Genomic DNA, 15,801 nt, shown 5'->3' on the forward strand with positions numbered 1-15,801 from the left:
AATAAAATAATTATTTATTAATATTTTTTAATCATATTAAATATATATTAAAATTAATTATCAAAATAAATATATATTAATATATAAAATATATATTAAAAATAAATTAAAATTATACGTATATTTATACACAAATACATAAGGGCAATTTACATAAATAAATTGTTACACCTTTAAAATTACGTAAATACATTGTTTCCAAAATAAAGACGCAAATACATTGTTTCATAGATCTATAGAAACCGTTACTGGCAGTAGCGGTTTACATAAACACAGAATTCACTACTGTCAGTCACGAATTACGTTCAAATGTAGCAGCATAAAAATCGCTAGAGCCTGTCGCGGTTTCTATTTGTTTGGGGTTGGTCATAAACCGCTACTGTCAGTAGCGGTTTATGTGAATTGGGACACGTGTGTAAACTGCTGGAGGCAGCAGCGGTTTACGTTGTTGAGAGAGAAAGAAACGAGTATACATTTTTTGCAATCATATGATTTATACAGATAAAAAATGAAGTAATTTTTAAAGAAAAATGTATGCTTTAGTGAATTTTTTACTAAAAATAAATAATTTTATCATTCATGAGTTTTAGAAGGAATGAAGATAAAAAAAAATAGTCTTAGTTTATATATTATAGTATTCTGTGAGTACACACTCTTTGATTTGCTATTTAGTCACATTTTAATAATAAATACAAATAAAAAATTATTACATGGATATTTATATTTTTTATTTTATTCATCAAATTATGATGCTATCACTATTGTTTATCCAATCAATTAACTATAAAATACAAATAGTTTTTTATTTTTTGGTATAAGACAACAAAGTTGCACAAAAAAAAAAATTATTTAGCTAGAACCTCAAATGCAAATCAATACCAAAGAACACAACCCCATGTTACAAACTCTCCGAATCTCCTTTGAATGGTTGATATAAATAAAAGAGAATGAAATGATTTTTTAAGAAAAAAATATATGCTTTAGTGAACTTTTGGCTAAAAATAAATTATTTTATTATTTATAAATTTTAAAAGAGATGAGAATAAAAAAATAGTCTTAGTTTATATAATTTAATACTTTGAGTACTGTATTTTTTATTTGTAATTTGGTCTTACTTCTAATAATAAATACAAATAAAAACTCAAAGAGTAAGTACTCACAAAGTAGTAAAATAGCAAATCAAAGAGTAAGTACTCACAGAATATTAAAATATATAAACTAAGACTAATTTTTTTTTTTAATCTTCATTCCTTCTAAAACTCATGAATGATAAAATAATTTATTTTTAGTAAAAAATTCACTAAAGCATACATTTTTTCTTTAAAAATTACTTCATTTTTTATCTATATAAATCATATGATTGCAACAAATATATACTCGTTTCTTTCTCTCTCAACGTAAACCGCTACAGCTTCCAGCGATTTACACACGTGTTCCAATTCACATAAACCGCTACTGGCAGTAGCGGTTTATGACCAACCCCAAACAAATACAAACCGCGACAGGCTCTAGCGGTTTCTGTGCTGCTACATTTGAACGTAATTCGTGACTGACAGCAGCGGATTCTGTGTTTATGTAAACCGCTACTGCCAGTAGCGCTTTCTATAAATATATGAAACAATGTATTTGCGTCTTCAATTTGAAAACAATGTATTTGCGTAATTTTAAAAGTGTAACAATTTATTTATGTAGCCAATGAGTAATAGCTCAAATGGCATAGTCTCCCCATACTCAATTAAGAGGTTACGGGTTCGAGTCTCCTATCTTTAGTAAAAACAATTTATTTATGTAAATTGCCCAATACATAATAAGTTAATAATTAATTTTTATGTGTAAATAACATTTTTAATATATATATTTTATTTTAATAGTTAATTTTAGTGGATTTCCTAAAAGACAGAGGATAGTATAAAATTTCAGATTTTTTAAAATTAAATAATAAGACATTTATAATTTATTATATTTATTTAAGACTATATTTTTAAGATTTTTATATATAAATTTGATAATTTTTTATTTATAATTTAGGGTTTTAATAATTAAAAAATAATAAAAAATTTATGTGTTTTAATTTTAATATTAAATTTTTGAACCTTATTTTATAAATAAAAGAAAATTAATTTAATTATATCTAATTTTATTTAAATTAGTATTTATTTAAAAAAATTTATAAATTGATAATTAAATAATATTTTAAAGATAATTATTTTATATTTAATTTAATTTTTATTTTTTATTCTATCATATAATTTTATTAATGTTTCCTATACAAATTCCTACACAAACCATAATCCTAACTTACACACAACTCATACAAACCCTGATCCTAACACTACAAAAAAAATAATATTTGTAATAAAAATAATTGTTATAAAAAATCAAAATTTTAAAACAAAAAGAATTTGTAATAAAAAAAAGGGGTCGTTGTAGTATGTTCAATTACAAAAAATTTTTGTAACAAAAAATAGAACTATTACAATTTAAAATAATATTTTATAAAAAAAATTTTTAATACAAAAAACGAAATTCGTTACAAAAGTAATAACACTTTTTTATCTTTAAAATATTTTTCGTAACAATTTAGATTTTTGTGTCATAATATTTTATTACAAAATACTACTTATTTTTGTAACTTTTTTTATTCTTAGTTACAAAAATAGAAATTTCATTTTAAAATATTTAATTAAATAATTAATATATCAATTAATTTTCTAATTTCACTAACTCAACATTTATACGATATATAATCGTATAGATAATTAAAATATCTTACATGTCCTTAAGACTCTTTTACAATAAAATAAGTTCTACAAATTTAACTAAACACAATTTTTTTCTAACATAAAATTGTATCATATCAAATTTATAATTCTTGACTCTTTTGGCATATTTCTGTCAATATAAAGTCTAGCATGTTGTCATCAATTTTGTACCCCTGCAAATATAAACAATGAAAACCAAAATTAAAAAATAACACATAACACTATCTTTATTCCAGTAAAAATTTAGAACTTACAAGTTAAAATTAACTTTCTTTAAGAATCTGTTCTTAAAGTTCAAAACTGCTAATCAAGAATCCAAATTATCAAGAATTAACAATTCAATATATAAACTTGGGCTAATTAATCACAATTCAATCACAATTTAATGAACAAAGTTAATAAATTTACATAAATATTAATTATCAAACAATCACTACAAAACACAATTTTTACCAAAGGCGATAATAAATACTTTCCAAATTTTAGGCCAAACATTCAAGGTTCAAATAATGAAAAAATCCAAAATGCAGCTAACGAAGTATAATAATCACAGAGCTAACAAAATATAATAACTTGGGAGTGGATTCTCTCCGGTAAAAAAAAAATTTGGATGGTATACAGTATTTAATCTCGTTTTTCATTGCTCTCTCTTTCCTATTTAATTTTGGTCCCATTTATAAAATTAAAAGTGAGAGATCATACTTTATTCTTAGTAGTAAAAAAAATAGAGAAGAAACTGGTTAAGCACATCCTACAAAAAAAAGTAAATTTTGTATTTTTGCCTTGTATTTTTTATTTTGTCTTGTATTTTTTATTTTGCAGTAAATACAAAGCAATTAACAATGCATTCGTGCTAAAAATTGCAAATCATTTGTCCTTAAACATGTGATCAGTATGCAAATAACTACTACTATGACAACATCATAACAGGCGTGAAAACTTTGCTACCAAATTCTCAATAAAAACAATAAGATTAGCAAAGTACTTGACCCTGTGCAAAATGGACACCTCTGCAACAGTTTTTTTTCATCTTGGAGGTCCCTTGATTGATTCGAAACTTAATGGTGCGAAGTCTTCTACAATGTTCAGCAACTTGGCTTTCTTTTCTTTTCTTGGAGGTCTCTTGATTGATCTGAAACTTAACTCCCCTTCGTACCATCCAGCTGCCACCCACAAGAAAAGGAAAAAGAAAGAAAGAAAAAAGAGAGAAGAGATGGGATCGAGGAAGAAGAGGGAAGAGAGAGAAACGGACACGGCGTTTGTAGGCATCACTGTCACCGTCGCCGCTGCTGTGTCACCTGGAGGAGAGAGATGCATGTTAGGGTGAGAATATCGCGGAGAGGGAAGCATTGCCGTTGAGCCAGAGCTGCCACTGAGATCTTTGTCGTCGCTGTTGTCGTTTAGCCAGGAATAGAGGGGAGACGACGCCGTCGTAGGAGAAGCCAAAGGAGATAGAGGGAGCTCGCGCAAGTTGTAGGGGCTGTCTTCGCACATCGTTGCCGTTCCGTCGTGCTCCTCGTCGCCGTCCATGAAGTGTCATTATTGTCTCATCGCTGCTACTGTTGTTGGGTCTATTGTGGCCGTGGAGAGGAGCGCCAATGGGAGAGAGAACCTGGATATTGCTGCTGTGGGAGTCACTGCCGAAGGAGGAGGATGGGTTTTTGTTGCTTCTGGAGCTCGCCGGAATCAACCGTTGGAGCTGTGCATGCTCTGTTCTTGGTATCTTTTTGGTACAGTGGTACAGAATTTCAAAATTACAAACTAACTGGCAAGTACACCGGGTCGTACCAAGTAATACCTCAGGTGAGCGAGGGTCGATCCCACAAGAACTAATGGATCAAGCAACAATAATTGAGTGATTTGCTTAGTCAGACAAGCAAAAAGGAGTGTCTTGAGTTCTAGATTGCATAAAATAGTAATTCAAGAAATTAAGAAAGCAAACAGTAAATTGGTTGTGAAAAGTATATGAGAAAATAGTTAAGGTTTTAGAGAAATTTATTTTTTCGGATTATAAATTCTTACCAACTACTTTAAGCATGCAAGATTCAACTCATGCCAAACTTTAATTGATTAAACTCTAATTCCTTAGTGATTTTATCTCCTCTAACCTAATCAACCGCCAGTTCTTTGGTCACTTAATTTAGATTTAAGGATTAGGTCCAATTCTAGTTTATTAGCCACATAAACCCTAAATACCCAAAGATAAGATGATTATATGTCACATATTACGTTAAATCCAGGTAATTAGAGAATTATGAGGATTTACTTTCAAGTTATTATTCAAGTGAGTTAACTTTTCCAAGATTCAACAAGAATTCAAGTAGAAAAAGAGTTATCTTCTAATATATTATAATTCCTAGGATGAAGAACGAAAGTAATCATTGAATTTAAATCAATACATTAATCAAAAGTAGAGTGACAATAGTGTTAATCCATCAAAATAAACAGAGCTCCTAACCTTAACAGAAGAGGTTTAGTTGCTCATGGTTCAGAGAAAAACTAAGGTTCCAAAATTGTGTGAAGTGATGAATGAGGAAGAGAGGAGAGAAGATAGCTTGAAGGGCTGAATCTTTAATTCTTTTATATCTAACCAAATTGATTTGAAAATAAAATAAAATAATAAATCTAAAACTTAAAAGATTGTGTTTTGTTTTAAAAATAATGAAAAGAAAATAAATAAAAGAAAAATAAACTGAAGATAATAAATCCACGAAGCTGTCTTTGGACTCTAAAATGCGCTACTGGTGCTAAATGCCAGCCTTGGCGTTTAGCGTCGTTGAGGCAGAGAGAATTGTGTGAGTTGCTATCTTCCTGGCATTTTAGCGCTACTAGCGTGTGGTTCTGGGTGCGATTTACGAGGCACCTGGCGCTAAACACCGAGTCGTGGCGTTTGGTAGCAGCTTCACAGAGAGCTTGGATACTTTACGAGGCTTGTGGTGCTAAACGCTAGTGTCGCTGGAACCACATCAATTGGATCTCTATAACTCAAGTTATGCTCGTTGGCGTACGAGGAGGTCAGGATTGACAACATCCACTTTCTTCCTTTTTCTTCTGCACGAACTCTGTCAAACTCGCCCGAATCTTTTCTGAAATTAATAAAACCACAATGCGCATCAAAGTAGCATCCAAACATGTCTCAAACACTAAAAAATCTCATAAAACTTAATAAATCTATATCTAAATTACTAAGAAAATATAGAAAAGATGTTCACACATCACAATAACAAACTTGAATTGTTGCTTGTTCTCAAGCAACTGAAAACAATATGAACCTGAGAAGTGAAGTTGCCTAAGAGTTGAGTTTTAATTAAGCTCCTGTCTATTCTCTGAGTGGGGTTAATGACACTGTGATTCTAAACAGTTTCGGTATCTCACTATCCTTTGAAGCTCAGAAATGTTAATGTCTTTTGGAACTAGAATTCGAATAATATTATGAATTCTCTTCTTTTTATCCTCTGATTAATCCTTGAACACAACATTTTCTTTTTCTTTTTTTTGGTGCTTTGCACCTTGAGCCTAGCCGTGACTCTAAATAATTTGTCTCAAGCTTCATTTGACATAAAAACATCACATGCACTTAAATGGAAAACTCTTTGAGTTCTGATTTTTCTTTTGAATTTGTCTAGTCAGTGATGCTCAGAGCCTTTGGCATACTCTTTATTTGTACTTGGCTTTGACTCTATGTGTTCCGTCACAATAATTCCTTGACACATTCACACCACAAGCATATGGCTAGAAAAATAACTCTTTTGAGCTTTTTGATCATATTTAACCTTCATAGTCATTGATACTCAGAGTTTTGGGCCTTGTTTTTTTATTTTTTATTTTTTTTACTGTTTCTTTTACTTCAAGGATTAATTTCTTGTTTAATTTAGAGAATTCATAATACTTCTCTAAATTTATGTATCTCATGAATTAACAATCTTAACTCCAAGATCAAATATACACTATTCTCTTCATGCATTTAAAATCACAAATAAATAACACTACATCAAAATAAATAAGAGAATTCAGAATATAAACTTAATTTGTCATGCAATACATCACCTTTTTTTCAGATTCAAGCTTAGAGAGCGATACATGAGAAAACTTTTTCAAACTAAAATTAAAACACTAAAATAATGAACTAAAACTAAAAAAATTAAAAATGCTAATAATCATACAAAGGACTGAAAACAAATAATAGAAAACAGGAAATAATAAAATAAGAGCAAAAATAGGAAAATAGCATAAAAAATTCAACCACCTTAGTCATCGTGGTGGTCGTCTCCTCCGTGAAAATAATTCACCTCCCTTTGTTGCCATTGATAATAAGATAAATAGAGAGCTCGCTCGACAACACCAAACTTAAAAGCTTGCTTGTCCCCAAGCAAAGAAAAACTAAAAAAGGGGAGGGACATAAAAAGTGCACGGATGAATAAAAACAAAAATAATGCAAAGAAAGATAGGAGTGATATAAGGGAAATAGTTTTTTTTTTACGCTTGTGTGTACGCACACAAGTCCATGCGTATTCATACTGGGTTAAAAGAGGAGGGTTGTGCGCACGCACAGCATTGTGCGCGCACACCCGTCAGAGATGTTGGAGATGTTGGTCCTCCTCCTAGTGCTAAACGCCATGTTGCCGCGTTTAGCGCCACCACCGCATTAATTGCTCATCAAAATATGTGCACCATGACAATAAATGCCAAGTCGGGACATTTAGCGCCAGCCTCCTAGTGACATTCCTCAAAATGCGTGTCTCCTGGCGCTAAACGCCAAGTTGCAGCATTTAGCGTCGAGACACCTGAACTGAACATCCTCCAGAGTGTGCTGAATTCCCTTCTAATTGCACCTGTTCCTGTTTTAAACACTTTGCATGACCAAAACACACGTAAAAGAAGGAAAATTATACAGAACCAAAATAAAATAAAATAAAATAAAATGCGTATAAAATCTAAGGATACTAAATATTGGGTTGTCTCCCAACAAGAGCTTTTTTAACATCACTAGCTTGACGGTTGATTTCTTGTTATGGTGGGGTTAATCATAGTGCTTCAACTCCTCCCTCTCACTGTGAATTTTCTTCCTGTGTCCCTATGAAGTAGCTCAATATGCTCAAGAGAGAGGATTCTATTTACTGTATGAGGTAATACTGGATTTTGAGTAAACACCACCTTTAATCCTGGTGAGAAACCTTCAGTGGGGATCTTTTTGTTTCTCCATTTCCTGGGCACTTTCTTCTTGGGAGCCTCTCCCTTTCTTGACACTGCACTCCCAACACCAAACTTAGATTTGATGTTAGGAAAATTTTGTTGATTGTCACCAAAGAAGGCTTGAGCTGCAAACTCTGTTTTACATCATTAGGGGGTTTTTGGAACTCAGTCTTCATACAATTGACTTCTTCACCTGAGTGATGTATGAGTTTAAAAACCCTGAAGATTAAATGCTCTTCATGCATCATCAGCATTACTTCACCTTCTTCCACATCAATCATAGCTCTTCCAGTGGCTAGGAATGACCTTTCTAGGATTATAAAAGCATTTTCATCCTCCCCCATGTCAAGAATTACAAAGTCTACTGGAAGGAAGAACATACCCACTTTGACCAAGATATTCTCCACTATTCCATGTGCATGCTTCAAGGATTTATCTGCCATTTGTAATGCTATCCTTGTTGGTTGTTCTTCTTTGATTTGCAACTTCTTTATCATAGACAAGGGCATTAAATTGATACTTGCGCCTAGATCACACAAGGCTTTCTCAAAGGCAGTTCTCCCAATGTTGCATGAAATTTGAAAGCTCTCTAGATCAAGCATCTTCCTTGGCAAATTACTCTGAATTATGGCACTACATCCTTTGGTCAGGAACACTATCTTATCTCCCTTTAAAGTTCTCCTCTTAGATAGCAACTCCTTCATGAACTTAACATAGAGAGGCATTTGCTCCAAAACCTCAGCAAAAGGAATATTGATTTGTAACTTTCTGAAGACTTTCAAGAACTTTGAAAACTGCTTGTCCTCGGTCTCCTTTTGAAGCCTCTAAGGATATGGCATCTTTGACTTGTACTCAGGTGCTTTAGACTTCACTGGATATTGCTTAAGATTAACCGGAAAGGGATTATCAGGGTGCCTCTCAGGGGTGTCCTTCTCCTTGGCTTGTGCCTTCTCTGTAGCTTCTTTTTCAACCGATTTCTTAATAACTTGTGCTTCCTTACCTACCACTGGTCCACTTACCAAGGTGATAACCTTGCACTCCTCTCTTGGATTTGGAATTGTGTTACTAGGAAAGGTATTTGTGGACCTCTGATCAATCTTAGTAATTTTTGTGACGAGTTGACCCATCTAAACTTCCAAGTTTCTAATTGCAGTTCTGGTTTCCTGTATGAAACTAAGAGTACTCTTGGAGAGCTCTACAATTATAGATTCCAAGTCAGAAGATTTTTTAGAATGAGAAGGTGCATTGTTATTGTTGAAATCACTCTTATTGAAATTATTCTGATGGTCCTGATTATTATTGAAGCTCTGGCGCCTCTGTGGGTGATTTCTCCATCTAAAATTTGGGTGATTTCTCCATTCCGGATTGTAAGTATTGGACACAATTAACCTGTTCAGAGGGAACTTGACCATAATTTTAAGGCTCACCTTAAGAGAAACCGCCACTCATGTCATAGGAAGCATCTTGGGTATTAATAGCTGAAACTTGTAGTCCACCCAAGTGTTGAGTAATGACATTTATCTGTTGCGACAGAGTCTTGTTCTGAGAGAGAATTGTGTTCAAAGCATCCAATTTCTTAACTCCTTTCCTCACAGAGGTCCTCTCAGAAGAATACAGATATTAGTTGTTTGCAACCATCTCAATTAAATCTAGAGCCTCCTCATGGGTCTTTTTCATGTGAAGAGATCTGTATGTAGAATTATCCAAAGACATTTTGTCGACCTCAGTAACTCCATCATAGAAAATCTGTAACTGGATCCAGTCTGAAAACATGTCAGGAGGACATTTTCTAAGCATCAACTTGTACCTCTCCCAAGCTTCATAGAGAGATTCACCCTCTCTCTGCCTAAAAGTCTGAGCATCAGTCCTCAGCTTAGTTAGTTTCTGAGGTGGAAAGAATTTAGTCAAAAATCTATTGACCAACTTGTCTCATGTATCCAAGCTCTCATTGGATTGTGTGTCAAGCCACTGCTTGGCTTTGTCCCGTACAGCAAACGGAAAGAGCAACAACCTATAGATATCAGAATGAACTCCATTGGTCTTCACCGCATCATAGATTTGTAGGAAATTGGAGATAAATAGTCTTCCTGTGGGAGTCCATGAAACTGATAGTTTTGTTGCACCAAAGTGATGAGCTAAGGCTTTAACTCAAAGTTGTTAACAGCCACAGGGGGTACAACAATACTATTGCCATAGAAAGTGGGACTAGGAACAGTGTATGAGCCAAGTATCCTTCTAGGTTGCTCAGGTACATTAGGAGTATGAGGAGCTTTAGGAATAGCAATATTGTTCTTGTTCAGCTCCATAGTAACTTCTTCAGATTCCTTCTCAAAATTATCCTTGAAATTCTTATCAGCTTTGTAAACCCTAGTCTGCTGTAAACATCTTCTCAAAGTACGTTCAATCTCAGGATCAAATTTAAGAAGAGGTTCCTTTTCCCTGTTCCTACTCATAAACAAACAGAAGACAAGAAAAAAGTGGGAATCTCTACGTTAGAGTGAAGAGAATTTTCAGTGAGGTAACTTGAGTAAAAGAGATAAAACAAAATAAAATAATAAATTAAGCTAAATTTTCGAAAATTAGAAAGAAAAAGGAGTGAAATTTTTCGAAAATAATAAAAGAAAATAAAATGAATAACACAAAGGAAACACCAAACTTATTTTCGAAAATTAAAAGAAAAGTTTTAAACAAACTAAAGCAAAATATTTGAAAAAATAGGGAAAAAAATTAAACAAAAATTAAGGCAAAGAACGTCTAATCTAGAAAATCAAACAATGGATAGTTGTCAATCACAGTCAATCCCCTACAATGGCGCCAAAAACTTGTTGTAGAATTTCAAAACCACAAACTAACTGGCAAGTGTACCGGTTCGTACCAAGTATTACCTCGAGTGAGTGAGGGTCGATCCTACAAGGGCTAATTAATCAAGCAACAATAATTGAGTGATTTGCTTACTCAGACAAGTAAAAAGGAGTGTTTTTGAGTTCTAGATTACATAAAAAAGTAATTCAAGAAATTAAGAAAGCAAACAGTAAATTGGTTGTGAAAGGTATATGAGAAAATTGTTAAGATTTTAGAGATATTTATTTTTTCGGATTAATAATTCTTACTGTTCATACCCTGGGTCGAGCTGTCCGACCCGGAATGTTCTACTGATAAGTCGACTGACTTCTTCAGGTCAGCACAATCCGACCTCCTCTCAGAGAGCTCGACCAAATCACCAGGAAAGCCCAAAAAGGGCCCAAATGGAGAACCGCGCCCCAAAACCTAAGGCAGCCCAAGCCTATAGAGAGAAGGGTGGTTCCCTTGAAGATAAGATGACCTCACTTGAAAGATAAAGATAAGATAAGATAACTAACTTATCTTATCTAAAAAGGTCACTTTACACCATTATAAATACACTGGAGCACCCAAGTATAACTCATACTCTGATTCTACTAAAAACCTGCTTAATACCCTTGCTAACTTAAGCATCGGAGTCCCTTGCATGTACCACCACCCTCCGGTGACGAAGGATCAACACCACCATCAAGCCCAGCAACTTGGACACATCAGCTTCGACCCATACAGGAGATCTCGTCCGAGATCGACCTACAGTTTCAGGTAACCCTCGGAACACTTACCAACTACTTCAATCATGCAAGATTCAACTCATGAAAAACTTTAATTGATTAAACCCTAATTTCTTAGTGATTTAATCTCCTCTAACCTAATCAACCGCCAATTCCTTGGTCAGTTAATTTAGATTTAAGGGTTAGGTCCAATTCAAGTTTATTAGCCACATAAACCTTAAATACCCAAAGATAAGATGATTATATGTCACATATCGCGTTAATTCCAGGTAATTAGAGAATTTTGAGGATTTACTTTCAAGCTGTTATTCAAGTGAGTTAACTTTTCCAAGATTCAACAAGAAGTCACATAAAAAAAGGGTTATCTTTCAATATACTCTAATTCCTAAGATGAAGAACAAAAATAATCCTTGAATTTAAATCAATATATTAGTCAAAGTAGAGTGACAATATTGTTAATCCATCAAAATAAATAGAGCTCCTAATCTTAACAGAGGAGGTTTAGTTGCTCATGACTCAGAGAAAAACTATGGTTCCAAAATTGTGTAAAGTGCATAATGAGGAAGAGAGGAGAGAAGAGAGCCCAAAGGACTGGATCTTTTATCTTTTTATATCTAACCTAATTGATTTGAAAATAAAATAAAATAATGAATCTAAAACCTAAAAGATTGCGTTTTGTATTAAAAATAATGAAAAGAAAATAAATAAAAAAATAAACTAAAGACACTAAATCCACGAAGTCTTCTTTGGACTCCAAAATGCGCTACTAACGCTAAACGCCAAGCTCAGCGTTTAGCGCCACTGAGGTAGAGAGAATTGTGTGAGTTGTTGTCTTCCTGGCGTTTTAGTGCCACCAGCATGTGGTTCTGGATGCGCTTTACGAGGCACCTGGTGCTAAACGCCGAGTCGAGGTGTTTGGCACCAGTTTCACAGAGAGCTTGTATACTTTACGAGGCTTGTGGCGCTAGACGCTAATGTCGCTAGAACCGCGTCAATTGGACCTATGTAGCTCAAGTTATGCTCGTTAGAGTGCGAGGAGGTCAGGGTTGACAATATCCACTTTCTTCCTTTTTCTTCTGCACAAACTCTGTCAAAGTCGTCCGAATCTTTCCATAAATTAATAAAACCACAATGCACATCAAAAGTAGCATCCAAACATGAATTAAACACTAAAAAATCTCATAAAAACTTAATAAATCTATATCTAAATTACTAAGAAAATATAGAAAAGATGCCCACACATTATACAGCAAGTCGTTTTGCTCCGAGAATCCTTTTAATCGCTATTTCGATATATATTGCTGAAATTTCTGCGGCATTATTGCAATAGGATTGAGTTTTGATCCTTACATGTGGTGTTTGAAGTTGCTATTGTTGTTGCGGAAGCGGTATAGAACTGTGGTTAAGACTGTCGCGAGCCAGGAAAAAAGGGGTTTTGCACGTTTTATAGCTTTCAGATTTTGACTATTTGAGATAGGGCTTTTTTTAAAACTTATTTTATATTACGAAATTGTTATAAATTAATATCAATATATATATATATATATATATATATATATATATATATATATATATATATATTTGGTGATTGTGTAACTGGTTTGTTTTGGAGGTATATGACTATCTACCTGACTAAATTATTGATTTTTAGAGTTAGCATGTGGTTATTAATGAAAATTGATTTAAAAAGTGAATTCGTTTATTTATGCTGAAAAGTGATTTTATTTTGAAAATTGAATTTATATATATATATATATATATATTTATTGAGAAAGTGGTTTTGTGTTGGACATCCGACTTATATATATTTATATTGAGTAATGAATTGGTTTTGAAATTGTTAAAAAGAGTTTGAAAAATGTGATTTAGATGGAACCTTAAAGGGGGGTAAAGTTCGAGTTTTAGGGGAGATGCTACTGAAATTTTTTAAGTGTTTAAATAAAATTTAATAATAAGAATTAGTTTATTTTTGTAAGAATTTAAAGAATTTTGAGAGTTTTGATTATGGTTTCGAAAATGGGTTAGAAGTTTTTATTAAAGAAAAATGAGTTTGGTTTGATTAATTTTATCAAAAGAGATATGTCTGAAATATTTTTAAAGACTTTAGAATAATTAAAGTAATGAATTTAAGGATAAATATTTTTGGAATTTTCAATTAGGATTATTAATTGGGTATGACTTTGACTCTTACCAAAAAAATTTTAAAGCTAAGAATGATTTTAAATTTTTTAAAAAAAAAATTTGAACTTTAAGTGAAACTAAAGTTAGTTTTGAAAAATTGGATAAATAAAATAAATTTTTATTAGATTATTTTTAATTAAAAGAATATATTTTAAAAATATTTAATAAATTTAAAATATTTAATTTTGATTTCACAAGACGGAATTTTTTAAATTTAGAAATGAAATTAAAATTGATTTTGGTAACTTATTTTAAAATTGAAAGTGATTTAAGAGTTATGGGTATTTTAAATAGAACTGTGAAGAAATGGATGATTGAAGTTTCGTATTCTAATCCTACAAATTTATATCTACAACTAGAGATAATTGTAATCAAACTCAGGAACCCTTGACTTTCAATTTTTCGAAATTGCATATTAATGGAAGAAAAACAAAATATTTTCATTGTCCAATTTTCCAAAAAAGAAATGTATATCGGGATATGAGTTTTGTCATATCCATGAAACCCGACAAACAAAAGAAATTTTCATTAAGCTTCCTAGGTTGCATATTCGAATAAAATGAGAATATAAATAAATAAAGCTAGCGTGGTCAGCACCAAAAATAATAATAAAACTTTTGGGCAGTGCCAGTGGCAATCAATGTAATATGCCACTCAGAAATAATAAATAAATAGTCGCACAATTTCTCTTCTTATCTCCAAAATACCACTCATCATTATATTTATAGATATTCTTCAACCTCCTCATATCTTAGTTGAATCCATATTTCAAACTTCAAAAAAAAAAAAAAAAAAGAATGGTTGGTGCTGAACAAGTTCTGAAACTCCTAGATTCCTATTGGTTTGAGACTACAATCTTAACCAACAAAGCCCTTTCAAAACTTGATCAATATTCCCATAATAAGAAGGTGGTGGAAGAAGGAAAAGAAGAAGAACAAGTGATTCATATAAAGCTCATAGAAGAAGTTGCAAAAGCAGCTAATAATACACTTGAATTCAGGTCCTTCAGTGATCAAAACTTGGGATACACGGCATCTGTTTTCTCCGATTCGCCGTCGCCGAATTCCGTCCTCCCTTTACAGAAACTGAGGACAATTCCTTCCGGAGCAGACGTAAGAGAATTCGCAGTGGAAAGTTCTAGAATCCATGAAAACCAACACACAGTCAGAAGATTCAAGAACAGAGGCAATTTTTACAGCAGCAAGAGCTTAACGGAACTTGAGTTTCAGGAGCTGAAAGGGTTTATGGATTTGGGTTTTGTGTTCACTGAAGAAGATAAAGATTCAAGGTTGGTTTCTTTGATACCTGGGTTGCAAAGACTGGGAAGAGAAGGAAACGAAGAACAGAACAAAAATGATGAAATTGCTTTGGTTTCGAATTCTAAGCCTTATTTATCAGAGGCTTGGGATTTTTATGAACAAAAGGAGATTAGAAATATTTCATTGTTCAATTGGAGGGTGCCAGTTTTGGGAAATGAGAATGACATGAAGCACAATCTTAAGTCTTGGGCTCATACAGTTGCATCTATTGTAAGATAACCCTCAGCCCGAAATTCACGTCAAATTATTTTTATGTGAAATTAATAGTTAAAAATTGTGAAATAATTTAATATATTTGATTAAATTGTAATCACATAAATAATCGTATGTAAAATTTTACCTAAAAAAATGCCTTACTTTTTTTTGTTATTATGTATTTATTTATTTTTGTTTAATAAAAAATCTTAATTGTAGATATCTTTTATCCAATATGTACAATTTTTTACCAAGATTTATTTTTCTCTATGTTTCTTTTTATTTTTGTCCCCATTTTTGTTTAGGCTGCAATTTAGGATTTTAGAGATGGAATAGAATTGCTATAAAATTCAAGAGGGATAAGATGGATATAGAGATATAAAGTATAAGGATTTGAATGTTCAGAAATCATTTTGAAGTTTATTCATAAAGAGAGATAATTCTTGAGAGTAAAGTAACCTTGATTTGCGTTTTGGACATTCCTGTACTAGTTGATTTTGCCATCTTGGTAGGGTAAATTTGTTTTCTTCCTCTGAAGAATCTTGATTTGTTTATTCAAATTCAAAGTTGATATAAAGA

The 15,801-nt window shown here is 32.3% G+C and overlaps 1 protein-coding gene across 1 annotated transcript; it reads left to right on the forward strand.

The window, feature by feature from the left end:
* Positions 1-14,352: 14,352 nt before the first annotated feature.
* Positions 14,353-15,444, forward strand: LOC112789918 (uncharacterized). The gene has a single exon (XM_025832090.3). It carries the CDS (start codon positions 14,506-14,508, stop codon positions 15,244-15,246), a length of 741 nt encoding a protein of 246 aa, XP_025687875.1. The 5' UTR covers positions 14,353-14,505; the 3' UTR covers positions 15,247-15,444.
* The last annotated feature ends 357 nt before the right edge of the window (positions 15,445-15,801 follow it).

The sequence above is a fragment of the Arachis hypogaea genome, chromosome 3, assembly GCF_003086295.3.
Source record: "Arachis hypogaea cultivar Tifrunner chromosome 3, arahy.Tifrunner.gnm2.J5K5, whole genome shotgun sequence".
NCBI lineage: Eukaryota > Viridiplantae > Streptophyta > Magnoliopsida > Fabales > Fabaceae > Arachis > Arachis hypogaea.

Bases quoted from the DNA above. Each gene is read 5' to 3' on its own strand.
- LOC112789918 (XM_025832090.3), top strand. From the start codon at position 14,506: ATGGTTGGTGCTGAACAAGTTCTGAAACTCCTAGATTCCTATTGGTTT.